The sequence below is a fragment of the Stegastes partitus genome, unplaced genomic scaffold (genome assembly GCF_000690725.1).
Source record: "Stegastes partitus isolate 25-593 unplaced genomic scaffold, Stegastes_partitus-1.0.2 Scaffold215, whole genome shotgun sequence".
NCBI classification, from domain to species: domain Eukaryota; kingdom Metazoa; phylum Chordata; class Actinopteri; family Pomacentridae; genus Stegastes; species Stegastes partitus.
In genome coordinates this window covers 168,068-193,066 of record NW_007577946.1, presented here as the reverse complement: position 1 = coordinate 193,066, position 24,999 = coordinate 168,068, and the positions used below count along the sequence as shown (strand labels likewise).

At 41.9% G+C, this 24,999-nt stretch overlaps 1 protein-coding gene and 1 non-coding gene across 2 annotated transcripts in view; one reads left to right on the top strand and one right to left on the bottom strand.

Annotated features, from left to right (window-relative positions):
• LOC103356706 (voltage-dependent T-type calcium channel subunit alpha-1I-like) overlaps positions 1 to 24,999 on the top strand; it is a gene marked incomplete at its 3' end in the record, with an annotated part of 216,005 nt that overhangs the window by 34,179 nt on the left and 156,827 nt on the right. Inside the window, exons 2-3 of the mRNA XM_008280954.1 lie at positions 8,585 to 8,696; positions 17,251 to 17,384. Of these exons, the coding sequence (XP_008279176.1) occupies positions 8,585 to 8,696; positions 17,251 to 17,384 (246 nt within the window). The remainder of the gene's footprint in view (positions 1 to 8,584; positions 8,697 to 17,250; positions 17,385 to 24,999) is intronic.
• On the bottom strand, positions 139 to 212 carry trnat-agu (transfer RNA threonine (anticodon AGU)). The gene has a single exon. It is a non-coding gene; the product is annotated as a tRNA-Thr (tRNA).

The following is a 24,999-nucleotide window of genomic DNA, read 5'->3' as shown; positions in this document are numbered from 1 at the left end:
AGGATTAAGCGGTGTATAGATAATGGATGGATGGATAAAATGATCATTGGATGCCATGATGGGACAGGCCATGGCCTCTTAAAGTTCATTTCAGTTGGACAAACCTGTATGAATCCAACAATCAGGAAGTCTGCAGAAAGGCACTGCTGGGATTCGAACCCAGGATCTCCTGTTTACTAGACAGGCGCTTTAACCATCTAAGCCACAGCGCCTTGTGCAGAGGCAGCCACTGCCAACAAGCTGACAGCAGGAGTCACTACACTGATAGATTTATCTTCCTATAAAGTTCTCTGATGGATCTTTGCTCTCTATGTTCAGAGCACGTGTTACTGTGATTAAAGGGCGTTCGAAAGAGGAGGTTCGCCTCTACTGAAAAAAAGAGAATGTGTTTTCCAGTTATGCGTCGTCTTGTTTAAACGCAGTGTATTCTGAGGCGGCTGACGTTGCAGGTCCGGTCAGGTGTCACTTCCTTTCACTTAGAGTTCAAGTGTGAACTTGCAGCTGAGGTCAGGACTTCTGCAGAGCCGTGTGCAGTCACAGAGACGGAGCTATCAGCTGCTGCATGCTCAATTAATCCCTCCAACCCGCTTTTTAAACCACTACGTCTTGTTTTGCTTTTTCTACACATCAAACGCAAGACGTCGAGGTTTTGAGGTTGTTTAAAGGCACCTGGCATGATGCTTTTTTTTTTTTTTGCTGGTGACCAGTTAGCTGCGATGCGTTTACTTAACTTTGAATGTTCAAAGTGATTTGTAAGCCGCTGAAGGTGCCGCTGAGCTGAATGCAGACAGAATCGATGCGGCGGTGGTATAAACGGTTCGGTTATTTTTGCACGTAAATGCATTTGAACAGAAATACGATCGCTTAGCTTCCAAAAGAAGGGAGTGAAGTGCATGGTCAGCGAATGGGAATCTGTTGATTCTGATTCAGCAAAGTGCTTTGTAATGGAAACCTCTTAGTGTCAAGTTTGTGTACTTGTTTTTAAAGTAATGCCATTCACCTTCCACTGAAGTGCATTTGCATAAAATTAACAATAAGAACTGCGAAACGCTGAACATACTTAAGCAGTAGCCGGGAGAGGTCAGAGATCTGAGTCTTGTGAGAGGTGGGCTCGTTTGTAAATAGTAATTACACCAATACCGTGGAGTCAATGGGTTAATTACTCTTAGTTTTAAACTTCATGATACACCTTCAACAAAACGTCAGATTCACTCTAATTGAGAGTGAAGACGACAATCAGAAACGAGTCTCTGGACGCCCAGAAGCCAGCGAGCTGATGAGCAATCAGAGATTCACAGAACAAGTAATGGCTTCAGTTGTTGCCGTCGCTCTGACAATTATCCACATAACCTTTACCATCCATGTGTGTGTGTGTGTGTGTGTGTGTGTGTGTGGGCGCGCTCTGCTCTACCTGACAGCTTAGGGAAAAAAAAAAAAGGAGCTGACATGAGACGCTGTGAAGCATTACCGTGTGATATCCCATGACATTTACTGCTGTCCAACACACACACACACACACACACACCATCACCCACAAATACACTCCATCCTCCCTTTAGCCGGTCAGCTGTACTGGATCGAAGAACCCCCTGATGGAAAATTCCAGGAAAGAAGAGACCCGCCAGGCGCTCTGAACATTTATACAGTGATGGAGGGGAGGATAAAAGGGAGGCAGAGGGGGGGGGATGGGATGGAGAAGCGAGTAAAAGATAGATTTAGGTGAAATAAATGAAAAGAAAAGAGCAAAACAAAGGACCGAAGTCATAAATGTTCTTAGAATAAATGCTGTAGGCCAGTAAATGCCAGCGTTACACTTTTAAGGCAACAAGGTGAATAAATAAAGATTCAACTTTCTGATTCGTAACCAGTCCAGAGGTGACATCAGTCGAACAAAACACAGAAAGAACGGACGGAAAATGACAGATATTTAGAACTGGTCCAGGTTACTTCCAACCACCTTACAAAGTGTTTGACATTTGTTTAGCGATGTTTTTCCCTCCAACATGAAATCCTGTACTGCTAACAGAACAACCATAGCTCCTGGCCAGAAGGAGAGAGAACTTAGAAATGAGTTTTGTGCAGCATAACACTGTTATAATGCCATAAATCATTAAAAAGGAAAGAAAAAAAGGTGAATATCGTTGATTTAGCTTACCAAAAAATGATCAATTATCAAAATGTACCGCATTTTTCCAAGTGCCCACAGGTGATACCAATTTTATTTTTTTTTTTTTATTATTTATTTTTTATTTTTTACTCCACAACCTGCAGCTCAGTCCAGTTCTGCCAAAAAGTCTCTGATTTTTTTTTTTTTTTTTTGTCACTGGCATGTTCAAATCAATAACAGCTTCTTGGTTACATTCAAGAGTGCAGAATTTTTTATTTGTGCAAAATCTGGTTTGTGAAAATCCTTTATTTTTATAGTTTTTAAAAAATAACTGCAGAGTAAAGTAATTTTGATAAGTATTACCATTTTCAGTTTACATTTGTTTAATTTTGTCAGTGGAAGCTCACATCACAGATGCTTAAAATCTGATGACTACTTCTGTTTGTACAGTTTCTGTCTCTGATAAATGGTGTAATTTTGGCACATTTCTAAATCATAACGTGGCTTTCAAACTCAAAGGCTGGTTTTGGGATTCATGCGGTTACCTGGTGTGTCTTGTTTAGGAACAGGGGTTACATCTGAACCCTGCTTGGTGTTTCTTGGTGAAGAAAGCTTTAAACATCCCATCAGCACTTCTTTGGCGAGCATAACTTTTGGTCTCTTAAGGGGAACGCCACCATTTTCGCAGAGCTTGTGGATAATTTAAAAAGTTGTAGAAAGCTTTTCGTGCCTCCAGAGGGAGCTGTGCAAAATGGTCCAATGGTGCCACTTGAGTGTGCGTCGGTTGGGGTTCCACGCTACGAGGTTGGAAATGAGAAACACTGGAGGGTTTGGAGTCGGGAGCAGAACTCTCCCTGACATCCTGAACAGAGGTGTTTGTATTTCCTGTTCCTTAATGACTTAAACAAACAAACTGTGACACGTTAATTATTCAGCTTTAGATGGGTTTTCTGCAGAGATAATTTAACCGGTCCACTAAAACTCCACACCCACTCACACAAGTCACCAAAATTTAGCGCGCTGCTCAAAGTTCTGTTTACTTTTCTGGGACTAATCAGCATATTTTTTAAAATGTCATGTCACTATAATTAATCGGAGGTCGAGCTCCTGCTGGATCTAACTTCAGGACGTCACACTAAAACAACCCCCCCTCTCTCTCTCTCCGTCTTCATTTCCCTTCCCCGTCTATCCTTCGTGACGATTTACTTCATTTGATAGCCGATCGGTTGCCATGGAAACCGGAGGGTCGTTTGCCTCCTGCGCGTCTCTTTGGAAACAATAAAAACAAGAGCGGGAAGGCGAGAGAGAGAACAGGCAGAGAGACTTTGAGAAAGGGTTAGAAAGAGTGACGCCACGCAGTGAGGTATTAAGAATTCATTTAGCTCCTGCTGCCGCACACTTTCAGCCTCCCAGCTCTTTCCAGCTCTGTCACGCTGACGCTTTCGACACATCCAAATCTTTCGGGTAATGGTCTCCGGTGCCACTGAATTTTATCTGGCCTTTTAAAGTCTCGGGTTTGTTTCCTGCGAGCTGTACGACGCGCCGACTGAATCTTCTCCTGCAGCTTGAATTGAACTTTTAGTGCAGAGATGTTGGTGGAGGCGAGATGAGCGGTTTAAAAACTTGGGCTTTCACAGCTTGCAGTAAATTTATAATATATATATCTGCAGAAACAATTCACAGGCTTCAGTGTTTTTTCTCCTTTAACAATCAGCCTGCAAGAGTCTTTAAGTAGGTCACTTGACAGAAATTGGAGCAGAATATTAGTTTGATGACATGTCGCGCAAGTAATTGTGTTACATAATACACTTCCAAATATTTTCACTGGAGCTGCCCACACTGAAATGCTGTAGGTGTTCCCAGGAGCCTCCAGTAGTGACTGACAGCCTCTGATGAATATGAAGCAGCGCAAGCACACTTCTTTGCAATCGCTCCTCGCTGAGAATCAAAAATCGAGGGTTAAGAAAATTTTGGCGGCGAAACTGTTGTACGAAACAATTTCTGAGTTAATCTTCGCCTGTAATGGAGCTTTGTGCTTTGAATTCCACCTCCTTTCCCTTCCGTGGTGATGAGCGTGCATGTGTCTGTGTGAGGAAGAAGAAGAAAAAAAGAAAACGACAGAGCCTCCTCCAAGGCACCTACACTAATTGACTCATTTTTCAGAAGTGGCGAGAGACAGACAGACATTTGTGCATTGTTAAAGGCTGCTCATGTATCGGCAGCGTGCATGAGAATGTGGACCGGGCGCTCTGGCAACTCACCCAGGCTGTTTTTAAAGAATGCATTTGGCAGTGGAAATAACCCCGAGATAATCCTCACAGCATTAGCCCAGGGCTGTCATCATTACTTAGACCGGGGAAATAAGAAAGCGCTGACCTGCAGTTTTACACAGCCATGCAATTCACATTAAAGTGTGTGTCTGCCTGGGAAGGCTCTGCTTTTTAGGTGGTGTGTTCACACGCACCGCCTGGAGGGCCTCACACTCGCTCAGTGACACCTGCGGATGATATCTCTGTCCTCATTAGGAAGGGCTAGCTCCAGAAAAAAAAGCTGAAGTGGCAAAAGTGGGCCTGTGTGTGTGTGTGCAGTGTGCCTGTGGAGTGATGATACAATTTGCATATTTTTTATCATTTATAATTGAATTTTCAATTGATTTTACTACATAGATGACACATTACATTACATATTGATTCTGAAACACTGCACACATCAACCCAGATAACACATAATTAACACATCAAAGAAAGAACAACAGCAAAAACACAGGAATCAGAAAATAGTCCAATGATAAAACCAAGTAGCCTCTTAAATGTTTAGAAATTATTTTCTTTATGAAGTTGTTTCACAGAAGGAGCAGTTCTGTTGAGCTTAAGTCAGAGTTCTCGAAGGTTTTAACCTGCTACGTTACCATGGCAACAGATGCTGCACAGAATTCCTGATGATTCTTTCTGAGCGATGCAGATTCTCAGCTGAGAGAGTACGATATGTTGGTTGAGCTGTACGTTACCACTGAACGAAGGTGTGGAGTTGTGACTCTGCAAACTTCATGCGTTCGGCTGTCCTGGGAACCAACATGCATTCAGTTGGTGACACAGGAAACCCAAAAATATGTTTGGTCCTGATTTGCCGCTGAGTCTGTTCTACACTGCTTGTGCTGCAGCTAATAGAACACATATTAGAGAACTGATTAGTCTGTCACAGAGAAAATCCAATCAGTACGTTTAATTTCACTTTGATTTGACCAAAAGCTGAAGTGATTTCCACTGAATCGTTTGCAGTAGTTCTGCTTTTCACTGTAATAAATTCACAGCTCTCCATTATAACAGCCTCTTGACTGAAGTAGGCCGCACGTCATTGGTCCGTTTTGTGCAGAAGAAGAGTCAAATGATGTGTCCACCGGCCTCTTTTATTGGAGTGTTCACAGAGCCCGATGAAAGAAAGCCCTGGGTTAACAGGAACAGTGATAACCACTGTGGTGATATCCGTTATCTTTGGTTGGGTTTGTAGGTTTTGTCAAGTCAACTAAAGAGGAAAATAAACAAACTGTCCTCACCTCCTGAGACACGAATGACCAGCAGGATCCATCCACCAGTGTAAGGGAATGTCCAAACACACAGTGAGCCAGTATATTTTGGACATAGTTTGGAGCAAGCTTTAGAAATGATCAGCAGCATTAGTTGGGAACCAAAAAGGAACGTTACAAGTAGTTGGGTGTACGTTGGCTAGTTCAGGATGATTATATAGAAATCAGACGGCAGTGTTGTGCAGTTGGAGTCTACAAAGGAAGCTCTGGCTTGAAGTGACGATGAATTAGGGGTCAACCGATTTTCACTTTGGCTGATTATTGACTCTGATACTCAGCATTTTGTCCAGTTATTGGAATCTTTTAACAGATTTGTTGATAAAATGGGTTAGTTCAAAAATGTTCTACTTTTGTTTCGTCGCAGCCACCTGTCTCTGTCCGTCGTCGCTGCCGTGTTCTGGAGCGATAACCTGCCTGCAGCACCATCTGTTTGCTTACACATCATGACTAATAGCCAATCAACACTGAAGGGTCAATGTTGGGCCGTCCTCTGTTAATTGAACATATGTAAACAAAAGCCTTTAAATGAGGTGTTAACTTCTGTTGACACCAGGAATGTTGTTTTCAATGCAAAGCTTCAAAAATCAGTTCCATAAGTGCGTCTTCAGAATCAGAATCAGCTTTAATGGTCAAGTACGGACACAACATATAAGGAATTTGGTTTTGGCTGCTGGTGTCGCCATAGGAATGAGCAGGAAGAATAGAAATAGGAAAATAAAGTTAAATAACCATAGAAAGAAAATAATAAAAATAAAATAAATCATAAAAAATTTAAATAAGATAATAAATATATACAAGAATTTACACATTTGAGCAGAAAATATATATGTACATTGGTGCCAAATAGCAGTGCAAATTTGATTAATTACAGGATATCAGCTCTATTAATTGCTAAGAAAAAAAATAAAAATCCCTATTTCAGGTAGGCTTTTATTTTGAAACATGTGGAGTTTTATTCGCAACAATCAAAAAATCTTAAATGACACTCAGGTATTTCATTAAACCAGCTTTTATCTGAAAATATCTCCATACATGGGCTATTTCCATCGCCTTTTTTATTATTATCATTTTATTTTCAAAACCAATTAAAACAATATCAGCTTGATCAAACTACATAGAACCTGCTGTTATAAATGACAAAGTTACAGCATATTAATCATGTTCACATACATCCCACTGCGTTCGCTTCCTGTGCCCCTGACTGTGTCGTTAATGGGAGGAAGCCAGTGATTCAAAAGCAATATTTAAAAGGTGTACGTCAATTAAAAAGTTATCTTCCCGTGTATTAATCCCACCGAGTGAAGCCGTTCTGGCAGTACGGTGTCGAGCAAGGCTCACGCGATAAATCTTGACTCTTAACCTTGTCTTTGCAGCTGTTGGCGTGGCGGGACATCAATATTAAACATGCTTCCCTGCAGCGATGAATATTTCTCCTTTAAAGATCCATATCAGCTGACATGCACTGATTTATTGTTTGATTAGAAGGCGAGACTTGCTGAGTGAGGTGGCATGTGAGTGAGTGTGGGTGGTTTAACGTGACCGTTTACGTTTCGGAACCTGTTTCACACGTGCATACTTTTCGGCTCGTATGTGTGCTGGTGAGTGGGCGTCGGTGTGCGAAGCCTCTGTCTGCGTGTTTATGTGTATGCATGTGTTTTGCCCACTCACAGCCTATCTTTATCCGTGCTGTGATATCTACAGTAGTCCATCTCTTTGTAGGAAGGTTGAGGAAGGGCCAAGAGAAACATGTTGAGAATTTAATCTTTTCAGGGAGTTCTGTCTGTTCAGAAGAAGAGCCGTTTTTCTTTTTCCTTTTCCCCACTTCGTCTGATTTTTCTTGCTGCTCCCATCCTGCAGGCTGTGTGTTTTAGGCTACAGGGGGAAGCGTTTCAGCATCCTGTGCTGCATCGCCTCGGGGAGGGATTGGACCTCCTGGGCTATTACGGCACATCCTCCTTCACGCGCTTGTTAGCCAAGCAGTGCACTCAATCCCTGAACACACAAGTAAAATGCATTTTGAATCACTCCGCATGACTCTTGTTTTTTTTTTTTCTCTCTGGCACACACAGCTTGGTTTTGCATGTTCTGCTTGCTCCGTTAACCTTTTACTCAAAACAAGTGTTGCTCATGCCCCGATGCTCTCAAAACATTCGGCATCACATCGCCAGACACTTGTTATGCAGCGTTTTGAGAGTGAAATGGGATCTTCCTAATAGGAGCCGTTGAACCAGCGGGGATTCAGCGTCTTGCTCAATGACACGTTTACAGTAAATGGCACAGTTTCATTCTGTGAAATGTACCTGTAGCATCTATTACAGCTCCTTTATCTTTATATTTAGATTTCTTTGGGGTGTATGTGGGAGCGTCAGGAGAGTCATAAAGTTAAATTGTAAACCGCTTGTTTCATAGTATAGGCATCAAACAGAATAGTATTCACTGCTAGTGTAATATTAGAAAATAGCAGACTGAGAAAAACTCATATCAGACCTTGAGATCTTCAGACTGCACCTCATCACAGTCGTAGTAACAAAAACGGATCCATCATACAATTTCTAAAGCACTCTGGTGCAAGGGTGGGAGTATTTGTGAAGAACAGGCCTTCAGGAGTGATTGACCCTGTGCTTTGGTGCTAGAAGATGAAATGTGGGTCGTCACATTTAGACCATTTGCAGTTAAAAAGGTGCACATCCTGTGATACTCGTTATTATTTGGAGAGCTCCCTCCTGCATGGGTTTGTTCTTGTTATTTCTTTTTGAAGTCATTATTCAATTTAGACACGTGTTGGACAGAGTGGCTTGTGTTATAAACCACTTCTTCTTTTCCCTTTTTTTGTAGATTGTAAATTGTTCTTTTTCACTCTGTGAGCTGTTCTCCTTAACCAGCTGTTTCTCTACGTGGTTCGAACGTGTGAGCATGATGGTGATCCTGCTGAACTGCGTGACCCTGGGAATGTACCAGCCCTGTGAGAACATCGACTGCTCCTCGGACCGATGCCAAATACTAAAGGTAACACGCAAGCTTATGTACATTTGTACTCGTGATTTTGCCGTGAATTCAGATGAAGCTACCGTGAGGTCTCAGAGCATCCATATCTGAACCACAGACTGTATAAAAGATGGACGTAGCTGCCGTGACGTCACCCGTTGGTTTCTGCACTGAGAAAATGAAGCCAGGGTTTTGCTACTTCCTGGTTGACATCTTGGATTTTTGGAGCCAGTGACGCAAAAATCCTCGGAGGGGGGCGGAGCCATAGGAGCAGCGATTGGTCAGATGGATTGAGAGGCGGGCCCTCTCTGCCCGCCCACATTTACCGCCTTCTGCTCGCTTCGCCTGCATCGTCGCTGCCGACTGTCAATCAAGCCAGCCACGCCCCTTGCCCCGCAAAATGTTGACGATTTTTAAAAAATTCAGTATTGATTTATTTTCAGATTGGCCACCTGATCTCTGAATTTAACTATGAAAACTAATAAGAAAAAAACCCTGAGCTGTAGGAATGCAGTATTCGGTGATCTGTGATCACTTCTTTTCCAATTCAAGTCTATGGGAGCCAGGGCTTTCTGGAGCCAGGACTAGCGGACGTAGTGATATTGCAGGTTTTTGACACTTCTGGGTTGGCTTCATTTTTCAGGGCCAGTTGCTACGTCCATCTTTTATACAGTCTATGATCTGAACCAGCTCATGTTCTTGGAATTTTTCTTGTTGTCATAATTTAGGATTCGTCTGTATGGCTTTGTCATGATGTTATTTTTCTCCAAACCCTATAAACAGTTTCTTAAATTGTTTTAATGGGTTTGTAACGTATGTCCAAAAATGATACATAGACATCACGTATGAAAAACGTTGTATTATTACACAAACAAAGTTATGGGGCGCCCCGGTAGTGCAACCTGATGAGACGGCGACCCACAAACAATGGAGGTCAAGGGATCGACCATAGATATGTACAATAAAGGCTAGATGTCTCGTCTGCGCTGTCGGCCAATGGAATCGCACGGCCACACTGGCCGCCATCTTGGTACAGTGCGCTCGCTCACCCATAACATTGTTTTCTACCGATTTTCAAATGGTTTGATTTGTTATAAACGTCAGAGGTGTAGTTATAACACTGAACTTATGGATAATTATGTTACACTCTCACGGCCAGCAACAATTTGTGTTTTAATTATTTTGTATTTTATTTGTATTTTTGTAATTTGAAAAGTAGCCACGTTAATGACACTTGGAAGAAACCGGACCAAGAAACCATTATACATATCCATGGGCTCGACTCCCGACCACGACCATGTGCTGCAGGTCTTTCCCTGTTCTTCTCTCTCCACTGCTCTAACAAATAAAAGCAAAAGCCAAAAAGAAATGCAAAAAAACCCCCAACGTTGTGTAATTTCAGTTACACTCTGGAACTGCGGCATGTCTCTGTGGTCAAAGAGGGATTAACATGGATTGAGAAATTGAACTGCAGACATACACAGTGTGTGTTTAATCTTTTCTACTAAAAAAAGAACCTCTCTAATGCAAACCTCCTGAGATGGAGGGGAGGATGGATAACTTCCAAAGAAGTAATATCAATTGTCTAGTCAATAGGGTCAAGGAGGCCACAAGGTCTGCTTTGATTCTTGGCAGGATCAGCGGATCCGGTATTACCCCAAAGAATGCTGCTAAAGCAATTGGATCGAAGGACACCTGAAGTAACCCCTGACAACATTATCGGACCAGTAGTTATGAAGAGACGGGGAAGACTATAACGTATGAATCAATGAGGTGGGAGCTTGTTGACATCTGCCACAAACAGGGTTAATATGAGAATGAATCTGAGTAAATGTGAGGTTTGACCAATGAGTGGAGAGCAGGATTTTAGATTGGTACAAATAAAAAAGGAGTGAACCTGTAAAAAAACAAAAAAAGTATGATCCTCAGTCATTTCTCTGCCTATGTCGTGCTTCTATGCTGGTTTGACAGCTTCCACTGAGGAGAGGATTCTCTCATATCCACCTGAGATGATACCTTTAAAGTAGAGGCTGGTAATATAAAAGCATCAATACAGGGTCTTAAAGGCTGAGAGGGAAGCTAAGGGGTGATGTTTTTAGCCTTGGTTAAGCTGTTGGTCCAGAGTAAAATATCTTAGCAGCTATTGATTGAGTTGTTGATGTTCCCTAGAGGGTGAACCCTAATGGCTTTGGTAATACTTGACCTTTCCTTTTATACACCAGCAGCTAAGTTTCTATCTACTAAACACCAACTGAACATCAACTTTGTCACTGCAACCTGCTAATATTAGTATTCATCTGGAAGTATTCTGTCAGTGCACCAAGCTGTAGCTACAAAAGCACCAAAAAACATCATTTCTAACTGGTTAAAAAGCTTTTTTGCAGCATGTAGGGTTTGATCTGACTTGTTTCCATGGGTGTGGTCCGACGTCATTTAGCTGAGTTGGGTTAACTAATTTTCCAATATCGAAAACAACAAATGAAAACAAAAACAAGAAGAAAAAATAATAGAAATTTGAGGCTTGGAAGCTCCTCCCACCTTCAGTTTGTTTATCTAGCGAGGCCGCCGGATTGGCCGACCTCCCTGTTCATCATCATTCTTCCTTTTATTGTTCCTTTTACTTTTCTTTTTCGTAATTCCAAAACGTTCCACAGGTACTGTAATAGATATGTATAATAAAGGCTAGATGTCTCATCTGAGCTGCCGGCCAATGGAATCGCACGGCCACACTGGCGGCCATCTTGGTACGGTCCGCTCGCTCACCCATAACATCGTGTTGTAGTGGTGCATGCACTTTTTAAATAACCATAACTTGCTCAATTTTCTATCAATTTTCAAACGGTTTGGTTTGTAAACGTCAGAGGTGTAGTTATAACACTGCACTTACGGATAATTATGCTACACTCTCAGGGCCAGCAACAATTTGTATTTTAATCATTTTGTATTTCATTTGTATTTTCGTAATTTGAATTGTGGCCACGTTAATAACGTTTGGAAGAAACCAAACCGTTTGTAAATCCGTCAAGATTTCAGCAAGATAAGAGTGTTTACGTTTGTGCAGATCACTCACCTTCCTTCACGTACCACAGGTTCTGCCAGAGAGCTGCCCCGAATCAAGATGGCCGACGGGTGATCTCGATCAAAACGCCGCCTTAAGACATCTAGCCTTTATTATACATATCTATGGGTGCTGTAACCTGATTGGCCGACCTCCCTGTTCATCATCATTCTTCTTTTTTCGTTCCTTTTACTTTTCTGTTTTCATAATTCCAGAACGTTCCACAGGTACTGTAACCTGATTGGCCGCTGCTGAGTGACTGACAGTGGGTGTGTTATCAAAACTGACCAATGAGAGCAAATAAGAGTAAAAACATATACAAAGCAATGTCATCGAAAAGCAGAAACACCATTTACAAAAACATGCACCCACAATTCAAGAAGCAGAGAGCAAAAAGGCATTTTTAGGAAGTCTGACCATCTATTCATTCATTCTTAAATACTCATTTTGACACAAACTAATTCACAGGCTTCATATCTTTCCCCTTTTTTTTTTCCTTTTCTGTATCCGTCCTACCTCACCTCACTCTCCCTCCCATGCTGGCCTCTGAAACTCCTCGGCACTGACTCACTGCTGGCATGTGGTCTTTATGGTGAAGCGAGCATGACTTTCTCACACACGGCACCTCAGCAGCTTTTCTTGTCGTTTCGGCGAGACGCAGAATCCCTCCTCACTTATGTCAAAGGTGGCCTGAGTGGGTGTAACATCTGTGCGCGAGTGTGTACGCGTATGTCTTCATTCTGTTGGTGTAAAGCGCTCGTTGAATCATCAACCTCCCCCCCCCCTCCAACTCCAACTCCAGTTTTTCACAGTCTCACATGAACGCACACAAGTCACCACACACATCATACGGCCGCAAACACACACAGCAGATTGATTCGGCTCTCTGGGGGAGGTGGCTGTTGAGTTGGACCTAATAGAATTTCTCCTCCAAGTATCTATAGACCCTATTCAATATCAGCATGGATTTAGTGGGCTACAGCCCCACAGTCGATACGCTCCTCTCAGAAAATCCGTTGTTCAATACCATGATTTCAATGCCGGCTCACCAGCAAAATCCATACGCGCTAACAAATGTGAACTTAAAGACCTCTGGAGGCTTAGCTCGGAGTCTGCCGCTGTACGCTGTTGATTGGATGTATGGATGGACTGGTTAGTTTGGTCCTTAAAATCTCATCCTAGAGTCTTGCGCATTGTGGATATGTGCTTGAAACATCTTCCAAATGCAGAAAGCAGTTTTCTTCTTCTGCATCTGGCTTCCCTCTAGCTGCTCTATTACCTGGATGACGTAGACTCTCAACAGAGATGAGAGGCTGCTGTGCAAAAGAGTTTTCATCTTCCCGAACAGGAAATGCGAGAGAATCAATAACAAGCCCTCAGAAACAGAATTGCACACAAATACCATCCTTCATCATAAATTACAAGTACAAATACATGCTCGGACTCAAATCCACCAAGGCCAGTGCGCTCGTGTTGTGAAGGGTCTTTTAAAGTGGCAGCGCTCTTTGATCTGATTATATTTGGATTCAAAGCGTGCTTTGTAGAACCAAAAGATTCCAGTACGATAAGATACTAAAAGATAAATCATGTTAGTTAGCAGTGGTTTGCTGTTTCTGTGGGTAGATCTGCAGAAAGAAATGGCATCATCATGTAACAAATAGAAATAAGCAATAAAGATTCACCGATTTTAAGAGAAATCTTATAAAGAGATTCAGGAAACATCCTTCTCAATGGCGAGGAGACACAAGGTATTGTGTTACCTGCAACCTTTTAATTTTCAGTTTGTGAGACATTAGTGATCAGCCAATGCCAACTGGTGTATCAGCTTGATTCATCAGTGGATAATAAATTATCTGTACAAAGACACATGCCCACATTCTGCTGCATCTTTGTGATTCCTTCGTTTATCCTACAAAACATGTCGCTTTGAGGAAGATTATCTGAAGGGGGGGAAACTGTTGCCCTGTTCCTGCAAAGATGAGAAATGAACTGCACACTTATCATTCATACCTGCTCTTAAGCTTTCTAATATACACATTTAGAATTTATTTCAAGGCACAACTGCAAAGGGAGCATTTGTGGAAGCTATAAAAATATTAAATGTACAAGGATGTCTGCCGGTAAGTGCCAAGAAATTTCAAAACAGAAACGTCAAAGATATGATTAAGAACATTTAGAAGCTGTGTTACCGTTGCATATGTTGCTCCACCAGATCATCCATCCATCCATTATCTATACACAGCTTAATCCTCATAAGGGTCACGGGGAGGCTGGAACCTCCACCAGATCAATGACAAGTTTAATTTGTTAAAAAACAAACTACTTTACATGGACTCGATTAGGAATTTTTAAAGTCCCTCTTTAGTTGTTTTATCCACTAAAAACATATCTCTTAGTTAAATATTTGGAAGGTTTTTTTTTCCTTTAAAACTAACACCTTCCTGCCTTAAAATGCCTTAGATGTAACTCTACATCATCGCTTCCTCTGGAACACATCGGTTTATGTTGTACGTTCCTCTGTCTCCAATCACGCCACCCCACTGGCTGCAGCTGGAGAACACCAGCTCACCTTCATTTTTAAACTGATCAGAAATCAGTTCTGAGGAAGAATAATGATACAGAAAGTTGACAGGATGGGTTCCATCGGTGTGTTGGGTCGGAAACCTGAATTTGAATCTGTGTTTTTTAAGACTGTCATCAACATGCTGGAGTTATTGAATGAAGTTATTTTTTTAGCCTTTGTGCCTTTATTGGATAGTGTTAGTGAGAGAGAGAGACAGGAAAGTGAGGGAGAAGAATGGGGGGAGGACATGTGGGAAACGGTCATGAGTGGGATTCGAACTCATGACCTCCACATTGGGACTGTAGCCCTGCACATGGGACGCCAGCTCAACCAGGTGAGCCATAGCGCCGCCCCAATATGCTGGAGTTTTAAGATGGAAATGTCCTACTGTGGCATTGACTGCATATTTAGCTTCTTATATGTCTTCCAGCCTATGAAACCACCACATGGGTACGTTAACAATACAACAAAAACAACTGGATTTCACTGGAGTGGCTCTTTAACAACACCAGCAATGGGACTTTTTGTCTTTATGTGAAGTTTAATACAGAGAGCGGATGCATCCTAACATTGGTGATCCCCTGTTCAGTTCCACTGGTATGGAGACGGAGACAAGTTAAAGAAAAAGGCAGAAAACGCCAAATAAAGTGACAGATATGAGAAAGAGAGCTGCAGAAAATGTCAGCGCAGCAGTCTTTGTTGGTATTTGGTGGAGTTTCATCTCCCTTGGGTTAGTGAACTTTACCAAAGGTAGCACCTCGTCCATCTTTCCGGTTTGACAAAAGGTCAAGGTTGCAAACTTTGACCATCCCTCCGCATTAGTAGGCCAGCGTGGCATCCCGACACTCCTCCAAGACTTTTAGATCGGATGCTGAACAGAGATCCACATCAGTGGTTCAGATTCAGATCATGTTGCCTACAGTGCTTCCCGCTGAAAATCAAATTACAGGCAACAGCAAGCGTGTCAGTTCATCTCTAATCCCCCTGTATACACAGAAAAGAACAGCGGCTAATCGAGGCTTTTTGCTCACAACAGCAATAACATGCATTAGCAAGCTGAGATCTTTGATTTATTTAGATTTTTTTTCTCTCTCTTCTTTTAATTAGATGCTTGATTAAAGCTGGGACTAAAGTAGGGGGGGGTGCCGATGTGGGGTTTATCTCTGATTACTGCTCAAACAAATTATTTTCCATTACCCCACCATTTAGGGCAAACTGCTCAGAGGGTGGGGGTCGAAGGAAGGAGCAGAGAAGTGGAGGTTTCATAGAGAGAAGGTGATTACAGATAGAACATTGGCAGGAAAATACAATAAAATGGTGAAAGGACAAGTGAAGTAAGAGGACGATGACGAGATGAAGGCTGAGGTCTGGTTTGGCTTGGTATCAGTTTTATGGGTATTCTGGTGAAGGTTGTGATTCACTTCCACTGCTAGCTAAGTTTTATAATTAAAACCCTCCAGGTTGTTCAGCCAAATTATCCCCAAGATAGCATGGTGATGAAGCAGCTGTTTCTGAAAGGACTTGCTATTCCTGCCGTTGTTTTTCATACATGCTCATGTTTGCGATCTAATTATTTGCTTAGTTGTTAATCATGCGACGTGGAGCTAAACATGAAAAACATACACAATGTTTCAGAGCCCAAGGTCGCATCTTCCAACGTTTGAAAACGAAAAGATATCAAGACCTCCAGTCATCCAGTCATCACATCTAAAGCCAGTGAGGTTCATATTCACTCAAAAAATGGCAACTCCTTCTGAGAAAGGTTATCGGAAAAAAGTAATTAATCAGTCAACAGAAAATAAATTGGCCACTCATTTAATGGACCGATTGTTTCGACGTCTAAAAGGGCACTAGAGCTGCCAAGACCTTAATGTATAATCCATCTTAAAATAGTTTTCAAATGATTCTGATCTGAATCACATTTGCACTTTGTGTACATCCAGTGTCGCTATATTAACGGTTGTGTATCCAAGTACAGCCTTTTAAACTGTAATCCAACAGAGTCTGAAAATGATGCAAACCCTGCAAAAAAATATCTGCAGGATTTGTGCTTGAGGCTCCTAAAAACTTGATGAATTGTGGATTTGGACAGCTCTAAGCACTCCGTATACTTCACAGGTAAGAACCTATTAAGTCTGTGGGAAGGTCCAGACGTTTGGAATCGTTCGGGTCGAGCAGCCTTGAGACGATGGAAAGCGCACACCTTGGCATCAGCCCTAAATGCCCATTTGATAACGATGAGTCAGGCAAACATAACAGTTCCCCCCCATGCCACTGCATGTTGCTGACAGCAGGCGGGGCGGATCAGTAGACTCTCAGTTTTGACTCTGCCATCAGCATGTTGCTACAGTTCCATAGCAGCAGGTGGTGTTTGTCCACTTGTTGCTGCAACTCAGTCATTAACCCTTTCTTTTCCAGGGGTCCATTTAACAGGATGAGTTTAATGTGCATTTCATTTTGTTTCCTTCAGGTTCAAAATCCTAACTCACTTATTATTTCAGTGGCTCATATTCTGTTCCTGCAATACAGAAATACAAAGCAATGTGTTTTTGTGATCTCTCAGTACTCTGTGCATGCCTGTAAATGATTTCTCTGTCTCACACTTGGATAATTTAAATCATCTTTAGAGCCCATCGGATGAGAAATCTATAACGTGTACAGAAAAGAAAAGACCAAGACTTTTATTTTTTTCCCATTGACCCCTCTGGTTGTCAACTGCTAGCTGAAATATGAAGTGTTGGCTCATTAAAATTACAAAAATTAATATTTTCCACTTGCCAGCACTCGTATAAAATAAGTTTCGCTTTCAGTAAATACACACTTTAAACTAATAGATGTCTATCTGTGGTTTATTTGTTTCTTGCTTGTGCTGCCCACTGCAATGAGGAAAGACCCTTTTCCTCCTTTTCCTGTTTGACGCCTTGTCTCTTTGTCTCTTCATGTCTCTTTGTCAGGCCTTTGACGCATTCATCTACATCTTCTTTGCTCTGGAGATGGTTATAAAGATGGTGGCTCTGGGAATATTTGGCCGGCGCTGTTACCTCGGGGACACGTGGAACCGGCTGGATTTCTTTATTGTCATGGCAGGGTGAGGACCTCCTTTTCTCTCCGTTTGATCCCTTTTCTGTGAACAGTGAAGCCTTTTCTTCAACACACGTCTGAAAATGAGGGTAAAAATGAGAACAATCCATCGTATAAATAATGAGAAAAGGGATTATTATTACGATACACATATGTCAGATTAGATTGGAACATAATGTTTACTGTGCCTATTCATTAGTCTAACACCAGATATTATAAAAGTTTAATTCCACAATGTTGGAACTCACACGGAGCTTGTTTGAATTATTTGAAAGCTCAAATATTTAATTATGATTTATCGCGGCTCTATTTAAAGGCTCCGAGTTCCCTTTTTTCGGCTCGGCCTTCTTTGTCTTCCAGACAGTTCACGATCCAGCGTGCCGCCGCCGCCGCCGCCGTCGCACGCGGCCGAGCGTGTCGGCGTTAAATATGAAACGTTGTCATCAAATATTAACACGCTGACAGTCGCCGGCTCTCACCTGGGACGTGTCTGCCAATAAGACAATGATGATACAATTCAGCTCTGCTAATCACCACAATGTGATTTAATGAATCAGCGGAAATTACCCCGCCATTAATTTTGCATGGGCTCTCGCTGTTGCTGGTGTCTTGAATGAATGAAAGTAAAATCATCGACTGCTTTTAAGTCTTTATGTGGAAAGTCGGCACATTTTTACCACGAAATAAACTCAGCTGCTGAGTTTGACCGTTGACCCATTGCACAGTTGTAAGAACGTTGCCCTCCTAACACTGAAATAACTTGTACATTCATCTTACTCTTTAGAGCTTGTACTTTCTCCCTCTTTACATCTCATGGCGACCTGTGGTAGTATTTTCATGGCAGTCTTTCCGTTACCCTTTTGAACGTGTTTCTCTTTGACTGCTTGAGTGAAGCAGGAAACAGAAAGAAGTTATTTTGAATTATTTGATGATCAGAAGTGGGGATTTCACTACATTCACTGCATTTCAAATGATACAAACATTTGTCTGCAGTCTGTGATTGTAGCGCCGCAATTTCTGTCAGAACACATGAAGGGTGCTTCCTCGTCTGTTGTCTCGTTCGGTTCGTCTGGTTCCGACCAAAGGGAATACTGGTACCTTTGAGTTCTGGTCTGTTTCATGTTCAAACAAACAAAATCAGAGATGCTATTAAAGTACACAGACTGGCAAGTAGCTCGTTTAGTAGATTGTAAAAGTCGCTGGCGTCCTGGAAGTCCCAGAGGAGAACATTAACTTGTCTGGTGTCACAAAGAGCTCAACAATGATGATGAGAGTTATTAGTCAAGACTGGACCTCGTGTTTCAACAAGACGGCATCAAAAAGTGACTTGTTGTGTTGTAGAGTTATCAGTGGATGTGTTTGGATTGAGGAGCTGCTACAAAGAGAAGGACTCGGTCGTTACACAACACAAGTCATTGTCACCTCCTGATGTGTCATGTAGCTCATCTACTGGCAACCATATGTGTATGGGTGGCATTACTTAGACCAGTGGTTCTCAAGCTGGGGGTCGGGACCCGTATGGGGGTCGACATTTATCAAATAAATTTGTCTTAGGGCTGTCAACATTAACAGTGCATACTTGTTCCCAATCCTTTTTTTGGACTTGTTGATATTTTGATTTGATTATGCGATGCTATTATTCTTTTTTTGCTCTTTTAAAAATCATTTTCTTTTGTTTTTATATTTTTTTCCCCTTTTGTTTGTTTAAAATAAATTCAATTCATTCATTCAAAAGTAAATGAACATGCTAATGTAAAGAGATGAATCTGTGGAATTAACACATTCGTTTTTTACTTGCACTAATGCATGATCAACAAAGTTATTACTCACGCCATATTAAAAATTCACATTGGGGGTCACGAACACAAACTGATGTTGTCTTGGGGGTCGTGGCTCAAAAAGTTTGAGAACCACTGACTGAGACAGATCACTCAGATGATTGCTTTGGTGACCGTTTACAATCAGCGTACGGATTAAAGAGGAACATGGTTTATTTTAGCTTTAAGGTAAATGATGTGACCACACTGTGATGAAGCCCATCAGCGTTGGTGTCAATAACAACAGCACCCACCAAATGTATAAAAATCTGCATTCCATGGATTGTAAATGGTTCTGCATGACGTCTACTGAGAGCTTCTGGCATTGACTGAGGCTGGAGCAGTTGTCCATGCTGCTCTGTCTGCTTCAGGGGGTTCTGGAGGGGACAGGAGCTCTGTGTGGCGTAGGTGTGGCAGATTCTGTCTTTTTTCTTTGGCCTTTTTTGTGGCCTGAGCAACTCTTGCCTCACCCATTTATGCCTCCCGCCCTCCCCTAGCCCACTTCTTAGCATTTTTAGCATCATGCAGTGGAGATGGGCTGCGGTGACATTAGACTAATATCAAGCTCTTGAATCCATGCGTAATTCACATATAGCTTCATAAAAGGATGTGATGTATGTCTAGATTTGGTTCTGTGGATTGTTATTACACAAATTCTGACACTGACGACCACATGTAGTGGTTGACAGCCACTGTTTAGGGCAGAGAAACATGCTAAACATACTATTTAGGCTACACTTCCACTCCTATAACACTACTGTATATTATAAAAGTGTAATAATATTGTTTTCCTGATTAAGATGCCATTTTTTTTTTAATTCTGTGCATCCATTTGGTTTTAGAAAAGAATACATAAGCACTGCAGTCTTAAAAGTCCTTGTTGGTGGGCTTTCAATTTAACTAGCAATTTCAGTCGCTAAAGAAATTAGAGTTGGTGACATAATAACGAACACTAGGAGAAAAAAGCTCTGGCAAGAAGCACACATTTCCAAGGCTGAGGTACCAAATTATCACTTGGCACATAAGAATTAAAGCAATTACCATGATTTGATGACTCAAAACAATCAAGTTGCATCCTATCATTTTAATGTTCCTGACATTTTTAAAGAGATCATTAGCATGCAGTGCGGTGAACCCCCCATGATCAGTAAACAGATTCCTTTTGAAAGGAGATGACACCACCTGGCTGCCTGAGGAAAGTTGTGTAAAAATGTCACATCTGCGTCTCCCGTGAAGCTTTTTAAAGAGACATCGTGGTAGAGAATTTCCAAAACATCTTAATTGACTTTGACAGACTCTGTGCAGGCAAAGAAAAAAACAACACCATCAAGTATCTGCATAAAGGCCCAAGGACTCCACCATCATTCCAAAGTGGGGGATTCACAAGAAGTAGCTTAAATTGCTTTAGAATTGAAGCACCAGTGGCTGAGATTAGGTAACTTTCTGAAACTCCTGGACCTCTTCATCAACACCTCCAGTTTGCACCCTGTCTTGCATATATTTGTAGTCACTGGCTCTGACGCCACGTCTGCACAGAATGAATAGTGTGATCATGAGACAGAATTGCACAGTTTCAACGTACAATGACGTGTGAAATGAAAAATAGACTTGAAGTTTAAAAATGCGGTTCATGTCGTGGCTGTACACGTGACATGTAAGCCACTACTTCATATGAACGCTGTTCTTTTTCATCTGACCACAATGTGCATCCATGATACATTTGAAGACTGAGAAGCTGTATCTTAACTCTTAGAACCCAGTGAATGCATTTCAGTTAAATTGCTCTCAAAGTTGTTATCAACCTGCATGCACGTCTGCGTGGATCTGCACACTCATTACTCTTGTTTGAATTACTCATGAACTCATAATTGCACGCATATGTTCATATCAATGCGATGCAATTGTGGTAATATATCTTGTGGTGCAATGTGTTAGTATCGTATCATGAGAAAGAGCAAACCAAACCTTTTACCTGCAAGTCGCCTACTGTATGTGGACGCTTCAGTGGATAAAATAAGGGTTTTTAATTTTTTATTTTTTTTTTTCAAAATTTCTAAGTCATACAGGATCCCATTGTAATGGATTTAATACTGCTAGATTCCAGGTAATCTCTCTTACATGCTAGTGCCAGACTTCTATGCTATGATAAGGTGAGATGTAAAACATGACAACTTCAAAATCAGATTTTTTTTAGTAGATATAAAGGCGACGATAAAAAAAAAAATTGCAAGTACAGTTGTGACTCGATCATCCAACACTAAATGTAAAACCTTCTTTTATGTCAGATAGCAAGGCTGTTGGATTGTCAAGACGGAGGTCGAGATACAAGGAGCGCTTGATGCTGGAAGGCTCATTAGTTGTTAATATTTATTGTTCATAGTTGTTATAATAACTAGTGTATTGTTAGAACACTACGCATGCTGGATCTCACGCCTAATTGACCGGTGTGCTTGTGCACGTTCCGACCACTTCCACCCCAAGGATGTGCTCCAATGGGGTGGAAGTGGCTGAAAGGCACATGCCAGTTTAGAATAGCAGTTGCAGTTCTGTTTCCACCATTGGTGGCGGTGGTGGGGAAGTGGCAGATACGCTCCACCGTTACCATCTGCGTTTACTTCTGCAAACACTGAGCACGCTCACTGTGTGTGACGTCGTCGTGTCCTCTTCTGTGCATGCGGGACACTTTTGGGTCGTATGAAGTTCACACAGCAGATCACATACAAGTCGTATTTAATTGGAAATGTGAATGAACTCACAAAGAAATCAGATTTCACAAAAAAATTAAGTCCTGCAGTGTGAACGTAGCCAATCTGTGGGATTGTTCAGTCAGATAATACGCCGTTATCCTGATTGGTGAGATAAAATGTCATGTTGGAGTCAGAATCCAAAGCTGTCGGTATGTTAAGGCTGTTTTTATGGGTTCTGTTAGTTTTTCCTAAAAACCTGTCAGATAGCAAAGTTTAGGATTGTTAAGGGTGAGATTATCGAGTCACGACTATATTATCATATCAAATGATGGAAGACGTGGATAACCTTGATGGTAAAGGATGTATGGCGAGATAAGAGCTTAAAAAGGTTTTAAAACTACGCTGGAAATAGGGTTCATTTGTAATACATTTATTCAAATAGTCATTTTTAACGCTGTCAAAATGAAGTGTTTGTACTTAAGTTGTTGGTATTTATTTTACAGTTTTCCTTTTTTTCCCATTTCTTTCATCCCCTGTAGTTTCTCACTAGCTTAAACTTGACTTCACCATCTTACACACATTCCCCTCCACTGCCTTTTTAAATCCTCCTCTTCTTATTTCCCCCTTCGAGGAATGGTGACAATTTTCATTCGGTTGTACTACTGTGGTTTCTCTAGATTTCCCAACTTTCTACACTCCCCGCTACAATGTTCCAGCCCCGAGGCGAGAGAAGATACTACTGCCACCATCTTGCTTTCACTTAGCGTCTGATCTGATCCTTTCTTTTTTCTTCCCCAATCCCGCAGCTTTAGCTCACACGTCTTTCTTCGCCCTCCCTCCCCTCGTCTTTCCATCAGCCGCCGTCCTTTCAGCAGCAGCCGCAGAGACCTGTCACCTCATCTTTGTGCGCCAAACCCCAATGCTCAGAGCATGCATGGCAGAGATACCGCCACCGCCGCCAATTACTCCCCAGTGCTTCATCCTCCACATGCAACGCGGAGGAGAGGGGGGCGTGATAAAACGTTACACCCCTGGGAACCAGTGTGCCGCAAACACAAACAGTAGAAGAGCTGCAGGAAAGGGATTAAGAGCAGTGTGAGTTCCAAACCAGGCTTTGCCGAGTTCGCCTGTGCAGCTGAACCAGAACCTGCACACAGTTAGATTGTAAGGAACAATATGCAAGCCTGATGTTTTTGTTTGTGGAGTAGGCAGGTGTCCAGGATTAAACCAAGAGTTTGCTTTTTGTGCGCATTTTCCCTCAGATATGAGCCCCCTGCTGAACGTCTGTCAGGAATTTTAGTTCTGACAAACAAAACACTCTCTGGAAGCCTCACTGGAAGCTTCATATTGTATTGTTGCATTTGTTTCAATTAGCTAGATAGTCGCTATGTCCAACAATGTGTGAGTTTATACTTTTTAAATAGAATTTTTAGATGAAAAGGCTTTTCTCAGAAATCAGTTTTAAAATCCTAAACTGTCAGTGGTGTGACAGCAGCAGCTGTCCGGGTCTTCACACCTCCAGGAATGCACCAGAACACTGAGCATTTGTGATAACAGCCATGAAAAAACAATACAATAAATAGATTTTTTTTTACAAATACAAGAATGCCACGATACATATATTTTACATACTTTTAAATTAGGGCTGGGACTTTAACGTGTTCATTTTGATTAATTAACTACAGAAAAATTAATGTGTTACAAAATGTAACGCATTTAATTGCACCTTTCTCACACCAGTAACACTGATGCACACACTCCAGCTGGCAGGTGGTGGTAATGCAACTAATGTTCTTCTAGTTTAGTCGTAGCAACTGGTCTTACTTGAGTTCCTTGAAGATGTTCCACCTCTTATCCAAGAGGCTTCATCAGTTCGTTGGGAGTTCCAGGTACTTATATCCTTAAGGAGCCATTAACACCTGAATTTTGGTTTCAGTTCGGGGTTTTTTTGTAGGGCTGGTAATATCCCAAATACTCAGGGGTGCCGTGCGGTGGTGGCGGGTGAGTATTTTTGTTGACGGGGGGGTGCACTCTGGCTCCGACGAGCAGAAGTGAGCATGATGCACAGGCCATATTTGGCTGCAAAGACCAGTTTTGGTGTTTAGGTTAGCGGCGACAACTCGGTTTCCGCGACGGTGGGGATATTCGGAGATCGAGTTTGATTTCCTGATTCCAACACAGCGAACGAATAGTTGGCTATTCGGCTATTCGGGTGCAGCCCTAGTTTGTTGCTCCGCCCCCTCGTTATGCAATGACTTGCACGTCCAGGTAAACTTGCTGGAGATCACCAGCTTTTTACCGTTCTCGAAGATCTCCCTGGGTGATTTTTCAGAAAACAAAGACATTTGATTTGATTTGGTTTGATAAGCAATGACCTCAATGCATATATCCAATACCATATCAATGTCAGCAAAGACATCATGAACAAATTTGTTGCTCCTCCCCCTCATTATGCAACGACTTGCATAACGAGGGGGAGGAGCAACAAACCCCTACTTAAGGATATAAGTATCTGGAACTCCCAACTAATCAGTCAGAACTGATGAAGCCTCTTGGATGAGAGGTGGAACGTCTTCAAGGAACTCAAGCAAGTCCAGTTGCTATGAATAAACTTTGAGAATAACCATGACCTGGATGACTGAGAATCTTTACAGACATAATACACCAGCCGTGAAGAAGATGCACAGGATGCATTGAGTGACATCAGCGCACAAGAAATTTTGGTGAAGACGAGAGCACACTGCTTGGCTTGTTGGGTCAAAAGTATTTTTTTCTTATTAAGGCCTAATGCTATGTGTCCACAGGGGCAATTTTGCCAAAATTGCATAAAGTTGAAGTCAAGTCAAGTTTAAATAGTGGAAGGACCCGCCCTCTGACCAATTGCACGGCTTGAATCAGGCGCGGCAGCCAATCCATCGTCACCACCTGCTCAGGAACAGGAACACACGCACACACACACACACACACACTGAGGAGAGAAGCAAGCAGCAAAAACACAAAAACACTACAGGGTCATAACACTGCACTGTTCCAGATGTTTTCTTCCACTCCCATGTAGCACATATTTAACATACAATTGAGCAGCCAGTCTCGTCCATCCTCAGTCCTTCCTTTGAGG